Below are 21510 nucleotides of genomic sequence, written 5' to 3' on the forward strand. Positions count from 1 at the left end.
CTTTTCTACCTTCGCACTTCTAGTATGATCCCTCACGAACATTTTGGGTGCCAACATGACCGAATCGAGTGATGTTTTTGCATATTTCTAGCCTCATAATCGGTTGGTTCGACTTCAACTCTCAAAAAATCATAATTTGCCATGAAAAACGTTGATACTGTGAGAATTATTTGATTAAAAAGACGAATAATTGTGATTTTACTTCAGTATAAATTTAATGTGTCTATCTTGAACAAAGTTTGCAATGAGAATGATTCATATTTGAGAAAGACTAATGCTATTGTAAACTACTTGGTTCTGATTGGCTGACCTAAAACTGAACAAAATGCAAGCTCTGAACGAAATGTCATAGTCCCCATTGGCTGCATACTTTATGCTGAGTAAAAATGTTTTGAATTCAATTTCAATTTCTTTAACACTCCCACTCATTCTACACATATTGCCGTTAAATAAAAATGAAACTCTAACATGAAAATTTAAATTTGGAAACAAAAATTCATCGAAAATCTAAATCCATTTCTAATTCATACCAAGTCTTATGATAATCGATTTGAAGTACAGGTGGGCGTTTTGCGATTACTTAATAACTTGAACAATCATTTTCAAAATGATTATAATGAGAAATTCGTATGAAATACGACCAATTAATCTCTTAATCGCAATTAATCATGATTAAGTGATTGTGCAAGAGATTAATTAATCATATCGAAAAAAAAATCGAAGGTAAAGTTTCATAAAAAAACATGTCGATTTTTGCCAGACCTAAAAAATGTTGAACAAAAATGGGTTTTTCATGGAAATGGTATCATCATTTCTTAAACGAAAACGTCCATTCGAAATAAGCGCCCAATCAACTTCATATCAATTGAAGTGAGTACTAAATGCTTACAACGGTGCTGAAAGTTGGTGTTTTACTATGAAACAATCTGAATTAATTATTTAAATTGCGAATTATTACATTTTAATACATTAGCATCAAATTGGTATATTATTCAATTTTTTTCAATTGCAATTTTTGATATAATTTATAAAAAAAAGTGAAAATTCTCATCGATTAGTACTGAGACGTTGCTGTGACTAGCATTACGTTGGCTGTGAACGCAACCCATGATTTAGTAACTAAAACAATATGGCGGCCGGATAATTGAATGACAGCCGCGATCCGTACGAATGTCACTGAACTAAAACCCATACATATTTCTTTTTACATTCTATGGTGGACCCATATAGACGTCTACGATGAAGGTAATAATAAATTTTTCAAAAATTCTCAGTGAATACGGTGTGAAAGTGGAAAATTTTGATTGAAACTCATTGCTGAGACACTGAATAGCAAGTTTTTATTGTAAAAATGCGAATAATTTGGTGGATGATTTGTATATTTTGTGATAATTTCGGGTGAATCGAATTGGTTGGAGAGTGCGGTGACAGCTAACCGCTTGCTCTCAGTGGTATCATGTGTGCAATTCCCAGCAATGATTGGCAATTATGTTATAAACACAAAATGCATGCGACAAATTTGGAAAATTGAAACCAAAAAAAAAACTGAGCTAATTAAATTGATTTGGTTTTTCTGTTTTAGTTGAACGTTTCGTATCCAGCTACTGGAGCTCAAAAGCTCTTTGAAGTCAACGATGAGCACAAGTTGCGTATTTTCTACGAAAAGCGTATGGGTGCTGAGGTTCCATCCGATTTGCTCGGTGACGAATGGAAAGGCTATGTTTTGCGCATTGCTGGTGGAAACGACAAACAAGGATTCCCAATGAAACAAGGAGTTCTTTCACACAGTGAGTAGTTTTTTTTTCCATTCCTCTTCGTTACAGTGGCAAACATAACCAAAAAAAAATACATGAAAACAACAAAACGCTAATGCGATCAAGTGGTGCCAAGTAAACTAATATGTTTTTTTTTTCGTGTGTGTTTGTTTCAGCTCGTGTTCGTTTGTTGTTGAAGAAGGGTCACTCATGCTATCGCCCACGTCGTAACGGTGAACGCAAACGTAAATCGGTTCGCGGTTGCATCGTCGACCAAAACATGTCCGTTTTGGCTTTGGTCGTTGTCAAGAAGGGTGAAAAGGAAATCGAAGGCTTGACTGACCGTCATGTTCCACGTCGTTTGGGACCAAAACGTGCCAGCAAAATTCGTAAGCTGTACAATTTGTCGAAAGAAGATGATGTACGTCAATACGTCGTTCGTCGTCCATTGCCACAAAAGGAAGGCAAGAAACAACGTTTCACTGCACCAAAAATCCAACGTTTGGTCACACCAGTCGTGTTGCAACGCAAGAGACACCGTGTTGCAATCAAGAAAAAGCGTCAAGCACACTCAAAGGAACAACAAGCCGAATACGCCAAATTGTTGGCTCAACGTAAGAAGGAATCAAAGGCCAAACGCGAAGAAGCCAAACGACGCCGTTCAGCCTCATTGCGTGAATCACGAGCTTCACAATCATCACAGTGAAGTGTGTAGGCTTTTTATTTTCCAAAACAAAATAAAAATCAGAAAATACCAATAAAACCAACAAAATAGAAATTATTCTATTGACATAAAAAAAATGCCCCGTGTTTTTATTTATTTAGCATCTGTTGAGATTGCGATCATTTGAAGTTATTTCAGGTTAATGTTTTACACTCGTTCGGTTTGTATTCAATGTGCTGCAACTTTAAATTGCGATTCTTTGCATGCATTTTTGCAGTCACAGGTCCAATCGTTTTCAATTGCGCCCAGTAATTCTTGTTTTGATTTCCACGAAGTTTATGTTGATACCCATGACTTCTCTCCAGTTGTTTCGACCAAATTCATTCCCCCTTTCTCTCCAATCCGTTGATTCACAGTGTTTCTTTCACATGGATTGACTGAATATTCAGTTGTTCTTCTGATATTTGATTACGGCAAATGGCCCGATGACCTTCAAAACACAGCATTTATGGTAGATTTTAGTCCAATGCACCGACTGGAATTGTTTAAAATATCTCTAAACGCTTGCTGTTGTTGTTGTTCACCGGCATTGTTTCAAAAATCATGCTCTTACTTCAAAATCGTTTCCATAAGAAACATCAACAGGTTACCAACGGATGACTAAGAAATCTCATGGCATGAACGATTGAATGGTTTGGTTCTTTTTAATGAAGCCTGAAATGAAAATCTTCACCTTTTCGATTGGTGAGCACTACAAGAAAAAGAAACTTTAACGACACAAAAAAGCACATGAGGAACCTTTTCATTAGATAGACAGAGAGACGCATTCCATTCAAAAGAAAACCATCCTGGAAAACCAAACCAAAATAAATGATAAAAACCACATGTTTTTGCTTTTGTTCAAAATGAACAAATCATTTTTTTTTATTATTTCTTTCGTAAATTTAATTCACATAGATAAATCCGAGCTTGCACTTAGGCGGTCGGAAATAGCAGTTGGATGGTATGTGAATTTGCCGAAACGCAGAATGGAGAATGCAGATAGAGTTTACTTGGCATGGCCGGCTTTACGCATTTGTGTCAAGATGTTGGACAATTCTTCACGCTTTCTCTTTCCACGGATGTGTGTGCCCAAACGAGCTTTGCAGAATTTCAGTGCACGCTTATCCTTTGAGATTTTCAACAATTCCATGCATCTCTTCTCATATGGAGCGTGTCCAACGACTTCACGGACTAAATCACGAACGAATCGGGTGTGTTTGGTTTGGATCTGTGGATGAAACCAAATGGAATAAACAGTGAATTAGTGGCGTAAATATACAAAAACCCGAATTCAATTTGATCGAGTATGAAAAGGGAACGACGTTGCGGTTGACGTTATCAATCAGAGCCTACAATTTAACCAAGAAGCAAACGAGTCAAATTTTATCGAACAAAGTACCAAAAGAATATTGGCACATGTCAATGCAAAAAGCCTCGTGAATTTGCTTGTCTTTGAATGGATTAGTTTTGTTGTCATCATTTAGGAATCACATCACCGAACATCACACAATTGCCACTTAAGAAGTTGAGGTTATGCGTGTACCTGTACATAACATCGACTGCTCTTCTCTCTCTTCTTTTCATACACAACACTTGGTGTTAGTTTTTACACTTACATTTTTTACGCTGGATCCTTTAAGTCCCTTGACTTTTTTGTCGCCTTTGTAGCTAACACGGCGAATTTTGGTGGTTTTAAAGCCTTTGTTAAGACCAACAGCTAATTCGTAACGTACAGCCATCGTCGCTATTTATCTAATGGAAGAAAAGAACAATGCGTTCGGTTAAGTTTGGATGTCTCACTGTACATAAAACCGTATCATTTGCGTTGATCGTGTACATTGCTGGCACAAACATGGAAAAAATCCCGATTTATTCGCCATCGTAATAATTTTTTACAAAAACTTTTGATTGCAATCGATTTTACATCCATTATTGTGCACAATTCCCACGAAAAATGCAATTATTTTTCAATCGATGGTTAAAATAAAGTGAGATGAAATAAAAGTTTGTGTTGTACCTTTGCAGTGACAGCCGGAAAGAATGCGTACGTCGAAAATGTTTTTTCACAATTGATTCGCAGTTTGCGATGAATGCCGTCTATGGCGCTGGTGTCACATATTTGGCAACTGTCATCGTGTTCTAATTTTTCTGTGATTGTCATTTTGGTGGCAAACTCTAGTGTCAAATTGTTTATTTTGTTATTGTATCACCTGTAAAGGGTTTTTAATTCTTTGATTTGATATTTACAACAAAAGAAAATGGTACGAACAAGACGCAGTACACAAAAGTCAGCAATTCAAACGCCCATTAAAACAATTACCAAGGAAAAAAATGTGGGCAAAAGGAGTAAATTGCAAAATAATTTGGATCGATGTAAAAATTGGATTCAACAACAGAAAAAAGAGAAGCTAAAAATTGAACCAGATGACTTGGACTCAAATGAATCTGATGAAGAGCAGCGTGATCTGAATTTAGCTGCTATCTCGGTATGATTTTGTGATATTTAAGAAAATTCAAAGCAATCTCACGTGAAAAACAAGTGTTTGATCTACTCTTTAGGGCGCATCTGAGAATGAAGAAACCGTTGCACAAGTGTTGTCCTCCTGCGAATGGCAACGATGTAATCGGCTATTTGAAAAGCATTCCGAGTTGTTTGAACATGTTGTGGGCCATTTGCCAACGATTGGCGACCATTTTAAGTGTGAATGGGATCTGTGCGACCATGTGATTGATGATGTTGTGAAATTCAAACGGCATGTTGGCTGTCATATCTACATGACCCGATTGAAAACGACTGGTGAGCGATTGTTGCACAAAAGACCCATGCCGCCATGTATGATTTCGTCACGTGGCCGAAATTGTATACCGTCAGTTGATTCGAAATACATTTGCATGTGGAAGGATTGCAGCTACACATTTGATATGGTCGAAGATTTCTACGAACACACACGATCACACTGCGTTCATGAGCTCGAGTTCAATAAACAGGGCAACCGAAATAAACCTGTCCAGTGCCAATGGTAAGTGGAGTTTTTCTGTTCGTCGATTTCATTTTTTTGGTCTGTGAAAATTACACTGAAAAAAATCGAAATGTTCCATATTTAATAGGTTAAAGTGTAAGAAAATGTTCGATAGAAGGCTGAAAATGACAGAACATATGCGAACCCACAGTGCGGAACGCTTTGTTGCATGTCCAAATTGTGGACAAACATTTAATTCGTACGTGAAATTCTATGATCATTTTCGACGGCAGGCATTGAATAGTAAGTTATGAAAGTTCTTCATTTTAACCCTATTTCAAAGTAAAAAAAACTCATTTTTCTTCAATTGCCACCAGAAAGCTTCAAGTGTTATCAATGCTTTCAAACGTTCCACACCGAAGAATTATTGAACAATCACACAGCGGCCCATGTGAATCGCGTGAAATGCACCGAATGTGATATGACGTGTACGTCGAATGCAGCTCTTACGCAACATTTTCGCTATCGTCACTTAAAAGAGCGTCCATACACATGCACAGAGTGTGAATATGCTGCCGTAACCAAATGGGATTTGAATAAGCATCAAACGCGAATGCACAGCACGGAGCTAACAACGTACATTTGTGATGAATGTGATTTCACCTGTTCGACAATCAATCAAATTCGAAAACATAATCGAAACGAGCATGGCGATGGGCCAAATGTGTACTGTTGCCATTGTTGCGATAAACAATACAAAAATGGTTCATCGCTGTCACAGCATTTGAAAAATCAGCATGGATTCCGTTTGCCGTCAGGTCATACGCGGTTTTTCTATCAAATGGACATCAATGGTGTGTATCGGGTGCAAACAACGAGAATGGAGAGTTTGGAAGTTTCAAAACAAATTATGGCCACGCAAGCAAATGATGTGGCACAAAATAAAAATGTCACCTACACATTAGGTGAATTTGCCGAAACATCTGATGGCATCACAATTTCCGTAGTTGAATCAATCAAGCAAAAAGAGGCATCAAAGTCAAAAGAGACACCGAAACCAAAAGACACAACGAAACAGAAAGAAACAACGAGACTTAAAGAGACAGCGAAGACAAAGCCATCATCAACAAATCAATCCGATGTTAAAGCACAAAGTGTGGATTTGTCGGCGAAGAAAAAGACGACCGCTTACAACGAAATCGATTCGAATACATTCGCATTCATGGAGTGCTTGAATCTGAAGAGCAACCACAGCGAAAGCAAAGAGCTTAAGAATATCGACAATTTCTCCGTCATCAAAAAATATGCAAAGAATAAGAAGCGACAGAAAAACCGATCCACCGAATATATTATTGCTGAGTTTGATGAACAAGGAAATATGATTGAATCGCAAATATTGCCATGTGATACAGAAATCGAAACATCAAACTCATAATCAATTTTTATTGAGGAATGTATGGTCGGTTAACAGTATGAAAATATAATGATATCGTTTAAATTTATTGTTTCAACGTTATTTGAGCGAAGATGTGTCAAAATTCTAAAAAAAACCAAGCGGTGAATATTTGTAAGAGGATTTGTCCGGTTTAATACACCAAACACTCAATAAAATAAGAAAAATCATTCATTACAACGTGTCTGTCTTTATTGGAATTACAAGTAAGCTTATACACAATATTAAGTCGTTTTCGCTACTTTTTTCGCCTTGGTGTTGTGATGACGCAAAATGTGGTTCTTTAAATTTACTCGCTGAGCAAAGGTTTTGTCGCAGTGCTCACACTTCACTTTTAGACTGGGATCGTGTACTCGGATGTGCTTATTCAAATCGGAGGAATTTGTGAAGCCCTTTGGAGAGAGAAAACAAATAACATTAGTATGGAAGGAAATAAAGCAAATATTGGAACATAAGAAGCGATCATTGGTGGGTCAAAACATTGAAAAATCAGGTGGTGTTCTCATTTTACCTTATTGCACGTGTTGCAAACGTAATTCTTTTCATTTGTATGTGACCGAATGTGCACTTTCAATGCACTCGACTGATTGTACGTCTTTGGGCACATAGAACATTTATACGGCCGCTCCTTGGTGTGAATCTGAAAAAATTCAATCGAAATTTTAATGGTTGCTTGAAATGATTCAACGTAGATGAGTCAATTTGCTAGCCACTTACTCGTAAATGTGACCGATAATTGCCAGCCTGAAAACATGAAAAATAAGAGTTTATAAATGGCCTTCAATTCGTTCAATTCCACATCATTCATTCTAGATGTTATTGAACCAAAAAAAAATGAGTTGAAATTTACCTGAACAAATTCTTTGCCGCAATACTCGCACTTGTACAGTCTGTGAGAAGCGAAAAAATATCATCAAAATGTTGTTTAGTTATTCTCAAAGAAAATGGCCACAATAATGCAAATCTATCGTTTCCATACCGAACGTTAGCGTGAAGTCGTAGATGATCGACGAGATTTGATTTACGCATAAATGTTTTTTCGCACACTTCACACTTGTGGCTTCGTCGACTCTTTTTGCCAGCATTCGGATCGCTTTTGAACAGCTCTTTCTTTTCCAACAAGAAGCTGACCGCGTCCAATGGCTCCTCCTCGGCATTTGGTTCATCTGTAATCAGTTCAGTTTCATGTTCGTTCAAATGCAAATATTCGTCATCCTCCTCATCTTCCTCATCTTCTTCGGCTTTTGTTTCTTCCACATAGATTTGTTCGGTGGCTTCGGTATCGTTGTAATCATCTTCTTCGATCGTGGCAATTTCCACCAGTTCTTCATGTACACCTGAGCCATCGTCAATGCTTTTCCCGTCGTTTGGGTCACTTTTCGTAATCAATTGATACACCTGAATGGTTTTCTTTTTCTTTTTCACTTCCAGCGCTTTGATCAACTCGCCACGAATTTTATACGCCAATTTCACCCGACTTTGACAATCAAAACAAATATAATTCGACACATTTTCACCATATTCAATCTGTGGATGAAACGTGTTTCGATTAGTAAAATTTTATTGCAATTTCACCAAAAAAAATAATTCAAATGTTTTATCTGATTCGATCGCAAACCCGGATTCAAACATCAAAAGTGAGTGTAAAACATTGAAAACATCTAATTGCAAAACCCGCAACACAGAGTGTTTATTTGAACTAAATAGAAAAATTAAATGGCGTATTAACAACAAACCTCTATGCCTGTCAATTGCTGCATCGCTTCAAAGTATGAAATCTGATGGTTTTCATTTTCGTAAACTTTTACATTCGAATGGAAGAGATTCGAAAAATTTGGTGCATATTTACTATCGCAAATGCGACACGCTGTTTTTTTACCCATCTTTCAACACAAATTTGTGGTTTTTTTCGAATAAAAATGTAATGAACAAGACTGGACAAACAACCGATGCTGATGACAACGAAAACACAATGACAGCGCTCTTTTTCTTTTCGTTGAATGCTTCGAAATGAAAGGTTTTATACATATATATGTCGGTAAACCGTTTGACAATTGTGCGCGGCATCGGCGCCACCGTAACTTCAACAACACTTTGAAATGTTTACTCGAGACAACGACGACAACGGCGACGACGACAAGGAGCAACAACAACAGTTTGTGTGTTGCGGCTTTTCGCTTGTCAAAGGTGGGGAAATTATTGAAATTCGCACCAACGTGCATAAATCAAACGAAATAACAACAAAAACATTGGCAGAAAATTAACTGTCAGAAAAATAGAGAGTAAAATTCTCATTTTTATTTCGCTGCTCATAGGGTCAGTCGATGCGATCGACTAAGATAGCATTTTGTAATAGATGTAAGTTCTGTGTGTGTGTGTTCTTTTTTTCGCTTGTCCTCTCAATATTTATTTTTCTCTACTTACCGTGTAAATTGTCCGCGCTAAATTGCAAAATTGCACATGAAATGAATTGTAGAAAAATTCGTGTGAAGTGAAAAAAAAAATTTACATAGAAAATGAATAAATGAATCGTGTGTTGTTGTGAGATTTTAGTCAAAAAAGGAAACACAAATGTTGATATTTCTCTCTCTCTCTCTCTCTCTCTCTCTCTCTCTCGGACTCCGATGATTTTCTCCATATTTTCTTTTTCGTTTAAATTACCAACCAAGTTATTTTTTTTCTCACTGAGTGTCTTCTTTGTTATCAAAAGATAATAGTTTATGTGTCTGTGTGCAACATTTGCTTTTGATCCATTCATCGCGTACATGTTGGCTCTTCTTTACATTTCGGTGGGGGTTTTTTTCGAGTCAAGAGTTACAAGTTTAGATTACTTATCGGTTCCTCTTCGAGAGAAATCAACAAACATGTAGTGTGTGTATGACGTTCAACAATTGAATAAGCAATACTGATCACGTACACACACATATACACTACGTAGATATGGCTTAAATCCGGTGAACCATTGCCTAGGAACAGAACATACATTGTATTCAAATGCAATCATATTTGTTCATGTTTTACGTGTCTCTTTCGTACGAAATGCCAATATTTAGGCCATAAACTCTTCGCTCGACTTAAAAACTCACGTAGATACGGGCTAGAGAGAGCGAGAGAGCAAGAGGCGAAGAAAGCAAAAGGAGGAAAAAAAAAATCAAAAGTGATCATTTGTCAATATGTGCAAAAGAATTAATTAAATTGGAAACAGTCCTGGCCAGAAAGCGTGACGGCGTGCGTCTACGCGAGAACTCCCATAAAGAATATATACATATGTAAATATTCACCGTGTCGGTCGTTTGTTGGCATTTGCATTCGCTCCTAATTCGATCTCGTGCAAGATTTTCAAATGTAAATAGCAACAAAACACTCGTGTTTTTTTTGCTCTTCATCTTCTTCTTTCTTCTCTCTGTAGTTAGTTTATTTATATTGAATTCGGTGTGTTAATGTGAGTGGCGGTGATCAAGCGCGCGCTCATTTGAATTACGTGCTTGCATCGTAAATAAGTAGTGATCACATTTCACTATACTGTCTGTACAAAACTCAATGTCAACTATATTTTATTACAAATTAATTCTCGTGTTTTTTTCTCCTCTTCTTCACTTTGCTCCTTCTTCTTTTTCATTTTTCGTTATCGCCTGAATCGATTCAAAATGCATCGTTGAGCAGCTACATCATTTATTTAATTAGTTGCCACACAGTTGAACGCACAGCACCGTGTGAAACAAACACAAACAGAAAAATAAACCGAGAACGATCAAAAGAAATCATGGCTCTGGAATCGATTCGTTATAGCAATGGGAAATTGGACATATTGGATCAGTTATTGTTGCCCGCGCAAAATAAGTATTTGTCGGTGAAAGGTGTCGAAGATGGGTGGAAAGTGATAAATCGGATGCAGGTTAGAGGTGCACCGGCTATTGCCATTGTCGGTTGCTTATCGTTAGCAGTCGAATTATTTAGCGAACAGTTTAGTGATAAGAAGTCTTTGCGTCAGGAAATCGAAGGAAAACTCAATTATTTGGTGTCAGCACGACCAACAGCGGTTAATGTATGTTCACATTTTACGGCAATGTTGTATTTATACTCCAAAATTGCTAGAATAATTTCGTTTTTATATATTTTGTATTGCATTTATTTTTATTGATGATTATTTTCATTTCAATTGACTGCGGTTTAGATGAAAATTGCGGCCGATGAGCTAATAAAATTTGCAAATGAGTTGGCAACCAATGAAAGCGTCAATGTGGACGAAATGAAGCGAAAATTCCTTGATACCACAGAAGCAATGCTGCGAAAAGATATCGAAGATAATAAGGCGATCGGCACAAATGGAGCCAAAGCAATTCTACAAAATACAGACGGAATGGTCCGTGTGTTGACACATTGCAACACCGGTTCACTTGCGACGGCTGGTTATGGCACGGCTTTGGGTGTCGTTCGTACATTATTTGAGCTCAATCGCTTGGAGCATATTTATTGTACTGAAACGAGACCATATAACCAAGGTGAGACTGCTTGTTTGTTATAAAGATTCATATTGATGAATTACATCTTTGGACCAAGAATTTTGATTGGATTGTACTTTGTATAGGGGCTCGGTTGACAGCATTTGAATTGGTCCACGATAAATTGCCGGCTACGTTGATTATCGACAGCATGGTCGCTGCGCTGATGCAGAAAAAGGTATAAACAAAACCCAATCTAGTGAAAAGTGAAGAGGGAGTTTGCTAATGCACACAATTCTAATTTGTCCAAAACAGAATATCGCAGCAGTTGTGGTTGGTGCGGATCGTGTAGTAGCCAATGGTGATACCGCCAATAAAATTGGCACTTATCAAATTGCCGTTGTAGCCAAATATCATAATGTTCCATTCTATATTGCTGCTCCGTTGACGTCAATCGACTTGAAAATCTCCAGCGGCGAACAAATTGTTATCGAAGAGCGTCCAGATCGTGAAATGACTCATGTGGGTGAGCATCGAATCGCTGCCCAAGGTATTAAATGCTGGAATCCAGCATTTGATGTGACACCAGCCCATCTGATTACCGGCATTATAACGGAAATGGGTGTCTTCAAACCACAAGAAATACGGCAAAAAGTTAGCGAAATCCTTCAAACGGAAAAAAATGGCCAATAACTAGTATTGCATATCAAATCCATCGAGATGTAAAACACCAATTTTCTAACAAATGTATACACAATTATTCGTGCTTTAAGTGAAACTTAACCAAAAACAAAGGAGCAACAACAACAACAAAAAGTATCAAGGCAAATGTCAAATAAATGGTGCCAATTTTTTCTAAGCAAACCCTATAAAAGTCGTTTTTCTCATAGCCGATGCCGCCATAAAACCCGATGACGTTTCACAAATGTCAAATTCCGACACAATAAACACACAAACAGACTGGCTGTTTGTAGTGTATATCAATCGTTGTGATATGGTCATATTCCATTTATTGAACACTTGCTGTTCAGTAGTTCATAGTCTAATCACCGTCCTATGAATAACAATTCGATCTTACTCTCAATTTTTTTTACGACCTAAATCAAAGAAAGACCACTTTTTTGGATCTGACCACCGACTGTGCCTTTTTTTAGAAATCATTTTTTTGATCTAAATACCAATACATTCTTTTGTTATCATTTTTCAACGAAGATAACGAGGCGTGCATCGTAAGATAAACGATTAAAAATGGGAAAATTAAACATTTTTAGATCGTTTGGGCTGTTGATAGCCTTGTCAGTGTTTGGTTTAATGCTTGTTGACGCAGCTAAACGGAATGTAAGTAAAATCTATTCAAAATTTCATTCATGTTTCTTTATCAAAACCACTTGATGTGTGTGCAACGTGCATCCGCCCTTAAAATGGATAGCGAACATCAAGCACTTGAAATTTTAATGATTTTCACGGTTAAAATTTGATTTCAATTGTGTGCATTGTTTTGCACTCATTGAAAAATTGGTCACATGAACATTTCAAATCAATTTCATGAAACGGGAGTGTATAGCATAACATTGCATATAACATTTCGTGTCGTAATTCGTTGGAATTTTCATAGCCAAAATTAGCACGTAATTTTGAATTCGACGAAAAAAATTTCATAGTGTTGCGTTTTGTTTACCGTCTTTGTGTAACCAGAGCAACCGATTAATTTACATGATTCGAATGTATTGGCAATATGCTCATCAATTATGTATAGCAGCAGTTGGAGCCGATTTTATGGAAAGTTCTTAATTGGTACGGCACTCCATCGAATGAAAATGGTTCGGTAAACACGTACACTACACACGTACACACATACACAATCACAAGTCGGTATAATTAAGGGCCATTTATATCCATGTTAGAAACAACGAGTTCATGTTCAAGGATCGTATTTCAATCGTATCGTGGCAAAATCAACTAAATTCAATATGATTTAAACTTACACGATTTCCGATGGAAATTACAGTATTCACATCGAAGCCGTTTGCTTATTCAAATTCCAAATTCGCTTTTGAGCCGACTTGAAAATCGGTTAACTGTTAACAGTATAATGAATAGGTTCCGTCGCTATTGGCATCAGATTTTCCCTTTGAAGATTTCAAGAGAGCGTGCGTGTAAATATGGGGGCATCGGGGACACACAAGTATTGCCATACAATAATAATTGAATGTCATGAAATCGAAATGCTGGTAGTTCCAAGATTCCATGCGTTGTGATTTCAGCATATCGGAAACATGCGATGTAATGTTTTCTTCAAAATAAGAAACATTCAAGCAGTCATTTTATGTAGAAAATTCCATATGAAACATATTCATATCGACACTTTCTTCAGTGTGTGTTATTTGTTGTCGGCCGTCTCACTGTCACTGCCTCATAGTAATGAATCATTCATATTCCAAAATCCGAACATTTATGATTGGACTAAATTACTGCACGAGCACAATCAATATTGTTATTTCAACGCTTATTACAAATGAATTATGAATCATTGTGTATGGCGGCAGCTGTTCTGAGCCAATTTTCCACCACGTCTGCCCGACAAAGACTATCTTTTTTTCTCCCCTAGTTGTTCTTTGTTGTTGTTGGATTGATTTAAGCTATTTTTCATCATCGTCGAATCGATAATCCATGTTTTTTGGTTAACCCTTTGACGACCAAAACTGAACGGCTGGGAATTTTGCAATTCTGATTGCAGATTCGTGCTCAGCGACCCCAAAAATATTAGCAAAAGTGTTATCAAAAATTAATTTTTTTAATTGCAAATATGAAAAAAATGATGGGACATATGTGTCCCATTGGTCGGTAAAGGTAACTATTTACCTTTATTTTTCTATGAAAAAAACATGTCTCCCATAAGAACTACGTGTAAAATCTTTTCCATTTTAAAAATTTATAGAATCGTTTTAAACCAAAAATGGTTTGAATCATGCTTTGTTGTGCCCATTTAATCACGAATTTAACGATCTTTTTGTAAATTTGTGTGTTTCGAAATTCGCAAAAAGTGGTTGAAATACAGGGAAATCAGTGGTAATTATTTACCTTTACCGACCAATGGGACACATATGTCGCCAAAAGCAATAAAAATTTGAAACAAAATTTTTTGTAGAAAAGGCGATTATCCTTAGAAAGTAACAGACACTCCGTACAACATTTCCAATTTTCAGCTTTAAAAGTTGTACCCTTCAAATTATATAGGGTTTGGCGGAATTTGAAAAAAAAGTTAAGATTTTTCGACTTTGAAGTGTTCTATTTGAGCACAGTGATGTAAAATATCCAATATTATGGTACTTTCTGGTAGCTACATTCATTCTCTTTCAAAAGAAACCAATTTTATCGAAATCGGTCTAAAAATGTGGAAATTATTGACGAAAAACAAAATGGGACATATGTGTCCCAAAGGTCGTCAAAGGGTTAAGTCGCAGTATTTGTTTTTATTTTCTTGTTCGACTTCAATAAAATCGTTTGTTGACATATTGATTTCCGTTTTTGCTGCCTCCACCGCAATTAATGTCATATTTTTTTGTTCGTTCTATTTGATATTGTAATTCATTTCCGAACACCAGTTAAGTGCCCAATTGAACCCAGGCTGTCCAGATAGCATTTGTGAGAGTATATTCGAAGATGAGAAAATAACCGTAGTTCATGTACAAGCCGAAGGTGACAACGATACACTGCATTATATTTGGGACTTGAGCCGTCAGCCAACCGTGCTAGTCGCACTGTGCGAACGCAATACAAATGTCACCATCGGATATAATGGAACCGTCAAGGATGCAGACAGTATTCAATTTTCGAATAAACCAAAGTATACAATGTCATTTGTATTGACCAAGGTTAGTAACCATTGTTCATATATATGCGCCGCTGCGCTATCATGTCTTACGACGCTAAGTAATTGGATTTCGAACGCACGTTTCAATCATTATTTTATTTATGGTATCGTTAAAAGGTTTTCATTTTCAACGATATCAAAGATCAGGCATCAATAATTGGGGTTAATACATCGAACATTGAAACCATTGACACGAAATATCTCACATGGACTCGAGAAAATTTCACCGAATCAACGGGTGAAGTGAAAGTTGCCGTTAGCGGTAAAAATGATTCTTTGATTGGATGCGATGGTGTCATTAATTTAAAGGTGAGACTGCTTTTGTTTGCCATAAGAATTAATATTGATGGATTACATCTTTGAACTAAGAATTTTAATTGGATTCTGTTGTTAATTTCGTTCTGCAACAAACATGTTTCGATTGATTTCTCATTAAATTTTTCAATATTTAATGCAGCTCAAATGCTACGGTGAAGAAGATCATGATTCGGATATCCCGCATTTGATCCACTCAATCAATGTGACCCAAGTCGATATCGAATTCATTAATTTGACATCGAATAAAACGTTCGAGTCGCCACGCATTGCAGCCGAATTCGTACTTGTTGCCAGCGAATCGCCAAAGAATCCGTTCAACATCACCAAACGTAAGACTGTCGATGATGAACACACACCAGGCACATTCACTCTTGTTGATATCATTACACCTGGTGAAACCCAAGGTACGTAAATCATTTAACACACGTTTTTTGTTGTCAATTATTTATTTGTTTTGCCAATGCATTGAGCTAGATTTTCAGTCTTATCAGAACATTGGTATGAAATGGGATTGAACTGCATGCTGCAAAGTTGTTTATTTTCATTTCCAACGCTTTAATCCATATTACAGGAAGCTACATGCAATACCGTCCGATAAGCTACACTGAAGATAGTCGTGACATTACCGCCAAGACGGATGTTCAGGTGAACGAGCCCGTTTTCATTGCAGATGCAAAATCCTACTTGAACTCATCACTGGCATACTCGTACTATGGCAATACCCTTGACAAAAATTTGGTGCAATCGTTCAATATTTCATTCGGACAGACACAAGACAAATTCTATTCGCTGACCAACTATACCACATGGTAAATGAAATGAACATGTTTTGAAATTTAAATCAAATTCATTCATATTTAATCATATTTATAGGACATTTGTTTTGGGCTATGGAACGGCACCACCAGAGCGTGTATCCATGTTCATTGCCATTTTGGCGTGCATTGGCCTGGGAATACCGTTGCTGCTTTTAATTATTGGCGGTATTTACTTGGCCGTTAAGCGAATGCGAAACTGTTGAATTAATTGCTCACCAGTTTGAAAAGTCTGATAAACCAAATGAAATCCAGTGCAATGATTAGCCATAATCTCTGCTAGTTTCAATTTTGCCTTCAATTTATAAAACATTCTCGAAAACTAATTATTTTTAATAACATTTCTGAATTTCAACTAAGAATGGTTAATTAAAATTGTATGAACGAAATTTGATGTTTAAATGAAAATGAAGAAAACACAACAAATTGGAATTAATTCAACCACCGTCAATTAAAATAATCAACTCTTGGCATATATATTATATATAGACTAAATTCGACATACATTGAACCAACGAATTTGATATTTAGAAATAATTTATTTTTTGAATGGAAAATAGATGAGAAAATGAATTTTCAAAAACAAACCGACCAAAAGTTTGTTAGCTAATACACTGTATTGCATACGAGGGGGTTTTATTTCAACAATATTTATCCCAGTTGGTCAAACGTATGCCTAATCTGCAATAAAGCATTTTCGAATGAAACTTAAGCTCTCTCTCTCTCATTTTAATAAGTTTTGGTTAAATAAGTTTTTCGTATAATTTATATATGAACCAATCAACAGTACAAACACACTGCAAATGCACCAACCCAAACTTAGACTATAGTACTTCACTGTACCGGTATAAAATAACAATTGTAATAAAAAGACCTCGAAGAACAGTTGTAAAATTGTGGCTTATGTACGTCAAAAGCACTATAATGAATGAATGAATGGACGTTCGTTAGTTGTGATATATTAAGAAAATGCGTTGTGAGGTTGGAAACTGGATAAAACCATGAATTTTACGATGGAAATGATAAATTTGTTTATAAATGGCTGTTAATTAAATGGTTTTGCTGGAATTCAATCTTTGCTCAGAGCTTTTGAGAGTGTTTAAAACCACATATTCTTACACATAAGCAAATATTGTTGTTAGAATGTTTTGGTTTATTTTATGATGAAATTCAATAAAAGCTGTTGATTTGTACACACACACACAAGTGTTTTGTTATTGAATTTCAATTTTCCACCTGGATACGTCGATTTCTTGCTTTCATTGGATGTTTTTTCTACGGTATAAATTGTGCACATTTCTCAAAATTGAACACTATTTTCTCCGATCACTTATTTTCTGTGAACAAATACACACACACACATACGAAAATGGTCATCAAGCACCATTTGGGTGTGATAACTTTCCGAGAGCAACGAATGGTAAACCATTTTTATTTGGTCAATGAGTCGACGAGTCAATTGGGACAAAACTGTAGTCGAATAGCATTATGAGAAGAAAACTAAATGAGGCTGTGAGAATGAAAATGGCAATACAGGAATAAACATTCTGAACCGCATCAAGAAAAACAAATTCGCAAAAGTGAATCATGAGTTCTGAATACGCAAAGTGAACCATGAACCTCCTATGCTGCCCATGTAAATTTATGTTTCACTTTTGCCATTGTATTGCCATTTTCATTCTCACAGTCTCAAATGTGGTTTGGTTGAGTCATAAATGTGTTTTTTGTCTTCCACAGTAAAATTAATTTTACGATGTTCGTTTTTGCGAAATAAATCGATTCTGGTTTTAGGGATCGAGGCGAAAAACAATGGCAATAAAAAGTAATGAAAACGAAATTACAACATCATCGACACAATCACTGTGAAATATATCGCTTTTTTCTTGTTGTTTGTTCGGCAACAAAGCGAAAAACCAATTTTATGGTTTTTTTTTCGCCCGTTCATATAATATATATACGTAAGTGATCAACGGTGAAATTGGTGTTCCGGCACTCATCGGTTTAGTGGTTGTGTTCAGTGAAAATGACCTCGGACGGTTTGAAATATCTGGATCCAATGGATATTCGGAGCTTTTACTAGATGGTTTACTGGCCATCGCATCGGAACTTGACGGAAAATGCTTTGAACATAATGTGAGCAAATTATCATCGGAAATACAAACAGATGTGCACATGGCCGAAGCCGAAAGCACATCGATATCACGACGAGAGTGGAAGACGAAACAGCAGTCCGATTATAAATTTTATTTCGTTCGAAATATATATACAGCACCGCGTGTATTGATGATATCTCTCATATAATAAATCGCTTCGCTGTTATTGTTTGTTTGTAATAATTTTGTTATTCGATTTGTGTTTATATTTCGTGTCGAATGGTTTTGTTGTTTTTGGATTGGTCCATGGCAGCACATTTCCAGTGACCGCAAAATGATTTCATTGTTTGTTCAATGTGATGCGACACTCCATTGATTGAACAAGGAATGAATTTCGATTTTCATTTATTTTTATTGCAACGCTCAAGAGAATCGAGCACAGCATACAGAAGAAAGCAAGGAGAAGTGCTTCTCTCGAGCGTAGCAGAGAAAAAAACAAAAGAGATGAAAATAATGCGGAAAAGATATGGAGAAGAAGAAGGAGAAGGAGAAAAAACAAGCAACACGACTTATTGTTATCACCGGAAAAGTACGGCATAAGCTTCAATTTTATGCGTTTTATTTGGAATGTGTCTCTTATGCATTCGATGGCATTTAATATGGAATCCATTTGTGGTTTTGCCAACTTTCTTCCCTATTCGAAATGTTGCTAACGCATAAACACATTACGAAAACACAACAAAACTCGCCCAGAATCATTAGTGCAAAAGAATTGAATGCGATGCGGCGCGCGCATTTTATTTAATTATCATTTTTCGATTAAAAAAGTTCCGCGCTTCGTTCAAACTTTCCATTTTTTTCGTGCTCTGTTCTCGATTCTTCTTTTAAAGTGATCACTTCTGCTTCTTTTCCTTCATTTTCTATTTCTTTTATTTTGGTTCCATTTTGCTGGTGCTTTGAATGCTGTTGCTGCCTTTGTCCCAAAGATATTGAGAAACTTATTTGCTTGAGTGAATTGAAAATGCGATGTTTGAAGTTGCACAAAGAAACACCATGGAGAAAAGCAGAACTGAAAAGAGCATCCACACACACACACACACACACACAGACAGACACTGACACTGTATGCTCCACGCTAAAGACAATTTTTTCGTGGCAATTTCCATGGTGTTGGCCGGTATAATGAAATTCGCTTAAAGCGACCATTGTATTTAAGTGCTTTCGTTCCCATGGTGTGTAGATTGTGGTCGTGAACCGAATCGAAAAGGAAGTGGCGAGAGATAGAAAAAGAGAATAGAACCCGAAACCAAAGTCATTTAAGTAAATTATGCTCTTCGTTTGTTTCGACGACTTTAAATGCGTTCTGCAAAAGCAAAAACAAGCAACTATTTTTTGTTCGTTGGGTGCCTTTTGGTGGTGTGTCCGGTGCTGGTGTGCACACACACACTTCTTTCGATTGTTCGCAACCGCAATTTTTATCGCCATTGTTTTGTGTATCTTGGGAGGCGGTGGCGGCTATTTGGTGAGGTTCAAGAGCTTTTGTCGCATATGTGCTAACCGAATATTTGTCGTAGTAATTCCATGTGCGTCTGAGTAAAACATGTTAATCCCATTGTACCGCATTTGTTTTCGCTCGTGTGTCCAAAGTGGGAGCCAGTGTTTGAACTCTCTTGCACCGTGGAACAACGTTGGATTTTCGAGCATGTGTCAAACACAAGCAGCGCTTCGATCGGTTCATCAACATTTCGAATGCGTTGCGACCTTCAATATATTCTATAATTCTATGTTGAGACGAGTATATCGGGGTGCAAACAATCCTGTTTGTTGCCGAATATTTGCCGTTGCGGTGGGAAAAGGCCAATTAAATGAAGAGATAGAGAGAATAGCGGAAAAGAAGTACACAGCGCTCTGACAGAAGTAAAAAAGCAAATATTCGACAAACAAAACCATAGAAAAACAATGCCAAACGCCCAACGCCACCGATGATAATACCAGGGTGTAAATAATCATGCGCCTGTTCTTTTATCCGTTATCTGTTGACTGTAGTGTGTAGTCGAGAGACTGCCTCAAGAATTCCGAAGAATTGGTTTTAACGAGAATTCGGTCTTTTTTTGGTGCGGGCTTACATTCCGTAAATGAACCGTCCTCGTCTAATACCATTGATTTTACATGTAAAATAACAACAAAAAACGACAAAAGTGACCTCTCGTAGCGGCACAGTTGAAACTAACCAAACAAACACAATTGAACATGTCATTTTCATGTTCAGTGTTGGTTTTGTGTTTTGCCGTATAGCCGGAGAGAGATGTCTACAGCTTAGTGGCGTTGAATGACATTCAACACCCATGAAATGAACACTCCAACATATTATTAGTTGGCCATTTCCCTTTATTTATTATTTTGTTACAACCATCGTATTGTGTAGTCCGTTCATAGTGTTTTAGCTCCAATACACAAGTTCTTTTCAATTCAGGCATGCGTACACAACAAACCGCTTTGTGATGGAAACGCTTTCAGCCTCAAGCCACAAGATGTTTTCGACAGAAACATTATTTTTCGTATTGCAAATATTTTTCTAGTGTCTGCAGTTTTTTAACTCCTCCGCACTCGAAAACCTCAATACCATACAGGTGCATTTCTTTCTGTCTAAAACAACATCAAAGCCAGGCCACTGCTTTGATCTATCGAAATACGCAATCGGATTACATAATCCGACCCTCAAGCAATTTAATTGAAGATTGTTTGCTCAAATTGTTTGCGAGCTTAGGTTTAATGATATATTTACTCAAAGCGCACGTATTTTCTCTATGTCGATTGGTTCAGTCTTACAAACGCATTCAATTTTTTTTATTTCATCTCCAAAATTAAACACTAAAAAACATTTCAATTCTTCTCTTAGTTTCTTCTGAAAAATGATCTTTGAAAGAGAAGTAAAAAAAAGTTCAACGTCGGTTCCCCTTTATCGCGGTGTTTGATGAATGGTTGTTTTGATGCTCTTAGAATGGTAATTATGGCCATAGCTAATGAAGCTACTTGGATGTAATGAAGGCAAAGAATGTGTGGAATATAAATTTTTAGAAGAACATGCATATTTC

General features: G+C 36.7%; 6 protein-coding genes across 10 annotated transcripts; 4 read left to right on the forward strand and 2 right to left on the reverse strand.

The window, feature by feature from the left end:
* The first annotated feature begins 1086 nt into the window (after positions 1–1086).
* LOC129580535 (40S ribosomal protein S6) lies at positions 1087–2557 on the forward strand. The gene is made up of 3 exons (XM_055471046.1): positions 1087–1245; positions 1583–1787; positions 1931–2557. The coding sequence occupies exons 1-3, from the start codon at positions 1240–1242 to the stop codon at positions 2458–2460; spliced, it is 741 nt and encodes a 246-aa protein (XP_055327021.1). The 5' UTR covers positions 1087–1239; the 3' UTR covers positions 2461–2557.
* Positions 2558–3305: 748 nt separating this feature from the next.
* LOC129580536 (60S ribosomal protein L36) lies at positions 3306–4617 on the reverse strand. Its single transcript, XM_055471047.1, has 3 exons — positions 4478–4617; positions 4077–4212; positions 3306–3688 (listed from the first exon to the last, which is right to left on the reverse strand). The coding sequence occupies exons 2-3, from the start codon at positions 4197–4199 to the stop codon at positions 3467–3469; spliced, it is 345 nt and encodes a 114-aa protein (XP_055327022.1). The 5' UTR covers positions 4200–4212; positions 4478–4617; the 3' UTR covers positions 3306–3466.
* On the forward strand, positions 4616–7053 carry LOC129580530 (histone H4 transcription factor). The gene is made up of 4 exons (XM_055471037.1): positions 4616–4946; positions 5020–5480; positions 5569–5723; positions 5798–7053. Exons 1-4 carry the CDS (start codon positions 4719–4721, stop codon positions 6853–6855), a joined length of 1902 nt encoding a protein of 633 aa, XP_055327012.1. The 5' UTR covers positions 4616–4718; the 3' UTR covers positions 6856–7053.
* Positions 7044–8875, reverse strand: LOC129580534 (zinc finger protein 502-like). The gene is made up of 6 exons (XM_055471044.1): positions 8610–8875; positions 7853–8400; positions 7724–7763; positions 7591–7617; positions 7385–7513; positions 7044–7265 (listed from the first exon to the last, which is right to left on the reverse strand). The coding sequence occupies exons 1-6, from the start codon at positions 8754–8756 to the stop codon at positions 7098–7100; spliced, it is 1059 nt and encodes a 352-aa protein (XP_055327019.1). The 5' UTR covers positions 8757–8875; the 3' UTR covers positions 7044–7097.
* A 117-nt stretch (positions 8876–8992) lies between these two features.
* Positions 8993–12189, forward strand: LOC129580532 (methylthioribose-1-phosphate isomerase). 5 transcript variants are annotated; one of them, XM_055471041.1, is made up of 6 exons: positions 9223–9446; positions 10058–10218; positions 10537–10918; positions 11048–11375; positions 11462–11553; positions 11631–12189. In XM_055471041.1, the coding sequence occupies exons 3-6, from the start codon at positions 10637–10639 to the stop codon at positions 12006–12008; spliced, it is 1080 nt and encodes a 359-aa protein (XP_055327016.1). In that variant the 5' UTR covers positions 9223–9446; positions 10058–10218; positions 10537–10636; the 3' UTR covers positions 12009–12189. The 5 variants fall into 5 exon arrangements, with proteins under 5 accessions (XP_055327018.1, XP_055327014.1, XP_055327016.1 ...); XM_055471042.1 differs by lacking the exon at positions 9223–9446 and adding an exon at positions 10283–10373 and having other exon boundaries at positions 9563–10218; XM_055471043.1 differs by lacking the exons at positions 9223–9446; positions 10058–10218 and adding an exon at positions 8993–9060.
* Positions 12190–12260: 71 nt separating this feature from the next.
* Positions 12261–17531, forward strand: LOC129580531 (glycosylated lysosomal membrane protein B-like). Its single transcript, XM_055471038.1, has 6 exons — positions 12261–12653; positions 14921–15190; positions 15307–15498; positions 15647–15911; positions 16079–16316; positions 16381–17531. Exons 1-6 carry the CDS (start codon positions 12564–12566, stop codon positions 16526–16528), a joined length of 1203 nt encoding a protein of 400 aa, XP_055327013.1. The 5' UTR covers positions 12261–12563; the 3' UTR covers positions 16529–17531.
* Positions 17532–21510: the final 3979 nt, after the last annotated feature.

This window comes from Sitodiplosis mosellana, unplaced genomic scaffold (assembly GCF_009176505.1).
Source record: "Sitodiplosis mosellana isolate CC-2019 unplaced genomic scaffold, AAFC_SMos_1.0 Smas_scaffold_1, whole genome shotgun sequence".
Taxonomy (NCBI): Eukaryota; Metazoa; Arthropoda; class Insecta; order Diptera; family Cecidomyiidae; genus Sitodiplosis; species Sitodiplosis mosellana.

Bases quoted from the DNA above. Each gene is read 5' to 3' on its own strand.
- LOC129580535 (XM_055471046.1), top strand. The intron at 1,788-1,930 runs GTGAGTAGTTTT...TGTTTGTTTCAG, and splicing joins ACAAGGAGTTCTTTCACACA to CTCGTGTTCGTTTGTTGTTG.
- LOC129580536 (XM_055471047.1), bottom strand. From the start codon at position 4,199: ATGGCTGTACGTTACGAATTAGCTGTTGGTCTTAACAAAGGCTTTAAA. The intron at 3,689-4,076 runs GTAAGTGTAAAA...TTTCATCCACAG, and splicing joins AAGGATCCAGCGTAAAAAAT to ATCCAAACCAAACACACCCG.
- LOC129580530 (XM_055471037.1), top strand. From the start codon at position 4,719: ATGGTACGAACAAGACGCAGTACACAAAAGTCAGCAATTCAAACGCCC. The intron at 4,947-5,019 runs GTATGATTTTGT...TCTACTCTTTAG, and splicing joins TGAATTTAGCTGCTATCTCG to GGCGCATCTGAGAATGAAGA. The intron at 5,724-5,797 runs GTAAGTTATGAA...AATTGCCACCAG, and splicing joins TCGACGGCAGGCATTGAATA to AAAGCTTCAAGTGTTATCAA.
- LOC129580534 (XM_055471044.1), bottom strand. From the start codon at position 8,756: ATGGGTAAAAAAACAGCGTGTCGCATTTGCGATAGTAAATATGCACCA. The intron at 7,618-7,723 runs GTAAATTTCAAC...TCATGTTTTCAG, and splicing joins GCGGCAAAGAATTTGTTCAG to GCTGGCAATTATCGGTCACA. The intron at 7,514-7,590 runs GTAAGTGGCTAG...GAATTTTTTCAG, and splicing joins ATTATCGGTCACATTTACGA to ATTCACACCAAGGAGCGGCC.
- LOC129580532 (XM_055471043.1), top strand. From the start codon at position 10,637: ATGGCTCTGGAATCGATTCGTTATAGCAATGGGAAATTGGACATATTG. The intron at 10,919-11,047 runs GTATGTTCACAT...ACTGCGGTTTAG, and splicing joins CACGACCAACAGCGGTTAAT to ATGAAAATTGCGGCCGATGA. The intron at 11,554-11,630 runs GTATAAACAAAA...TGTCCAAAACAG, and splicing joins CTGCGCTGATGCAGAAAAAG to AATATCGCAGCAGTTGTGGT.
- LOC129580531 (XM_055471038.1), top strand. From the start codon at position 12,564: ATGGGAAAATTAAACATTTTTAGATCGTTTGGGCTGTTGATAGCCTTG. The intron at 15,191-15,306 runs GTTAGTAACCAT...TATCGTTAAAAG, and splicing joins TGTCATTTGTATTGACCAAG to GTTTTCATTTTCAACGATAT. The intron at 15,499-15,646 runs GTGAGACTGCTT...TATTTAATGCAG, and splicing joins ATGGTGTCATTAATTTAAAG to CTCAAATGCTACGGTGAAGA.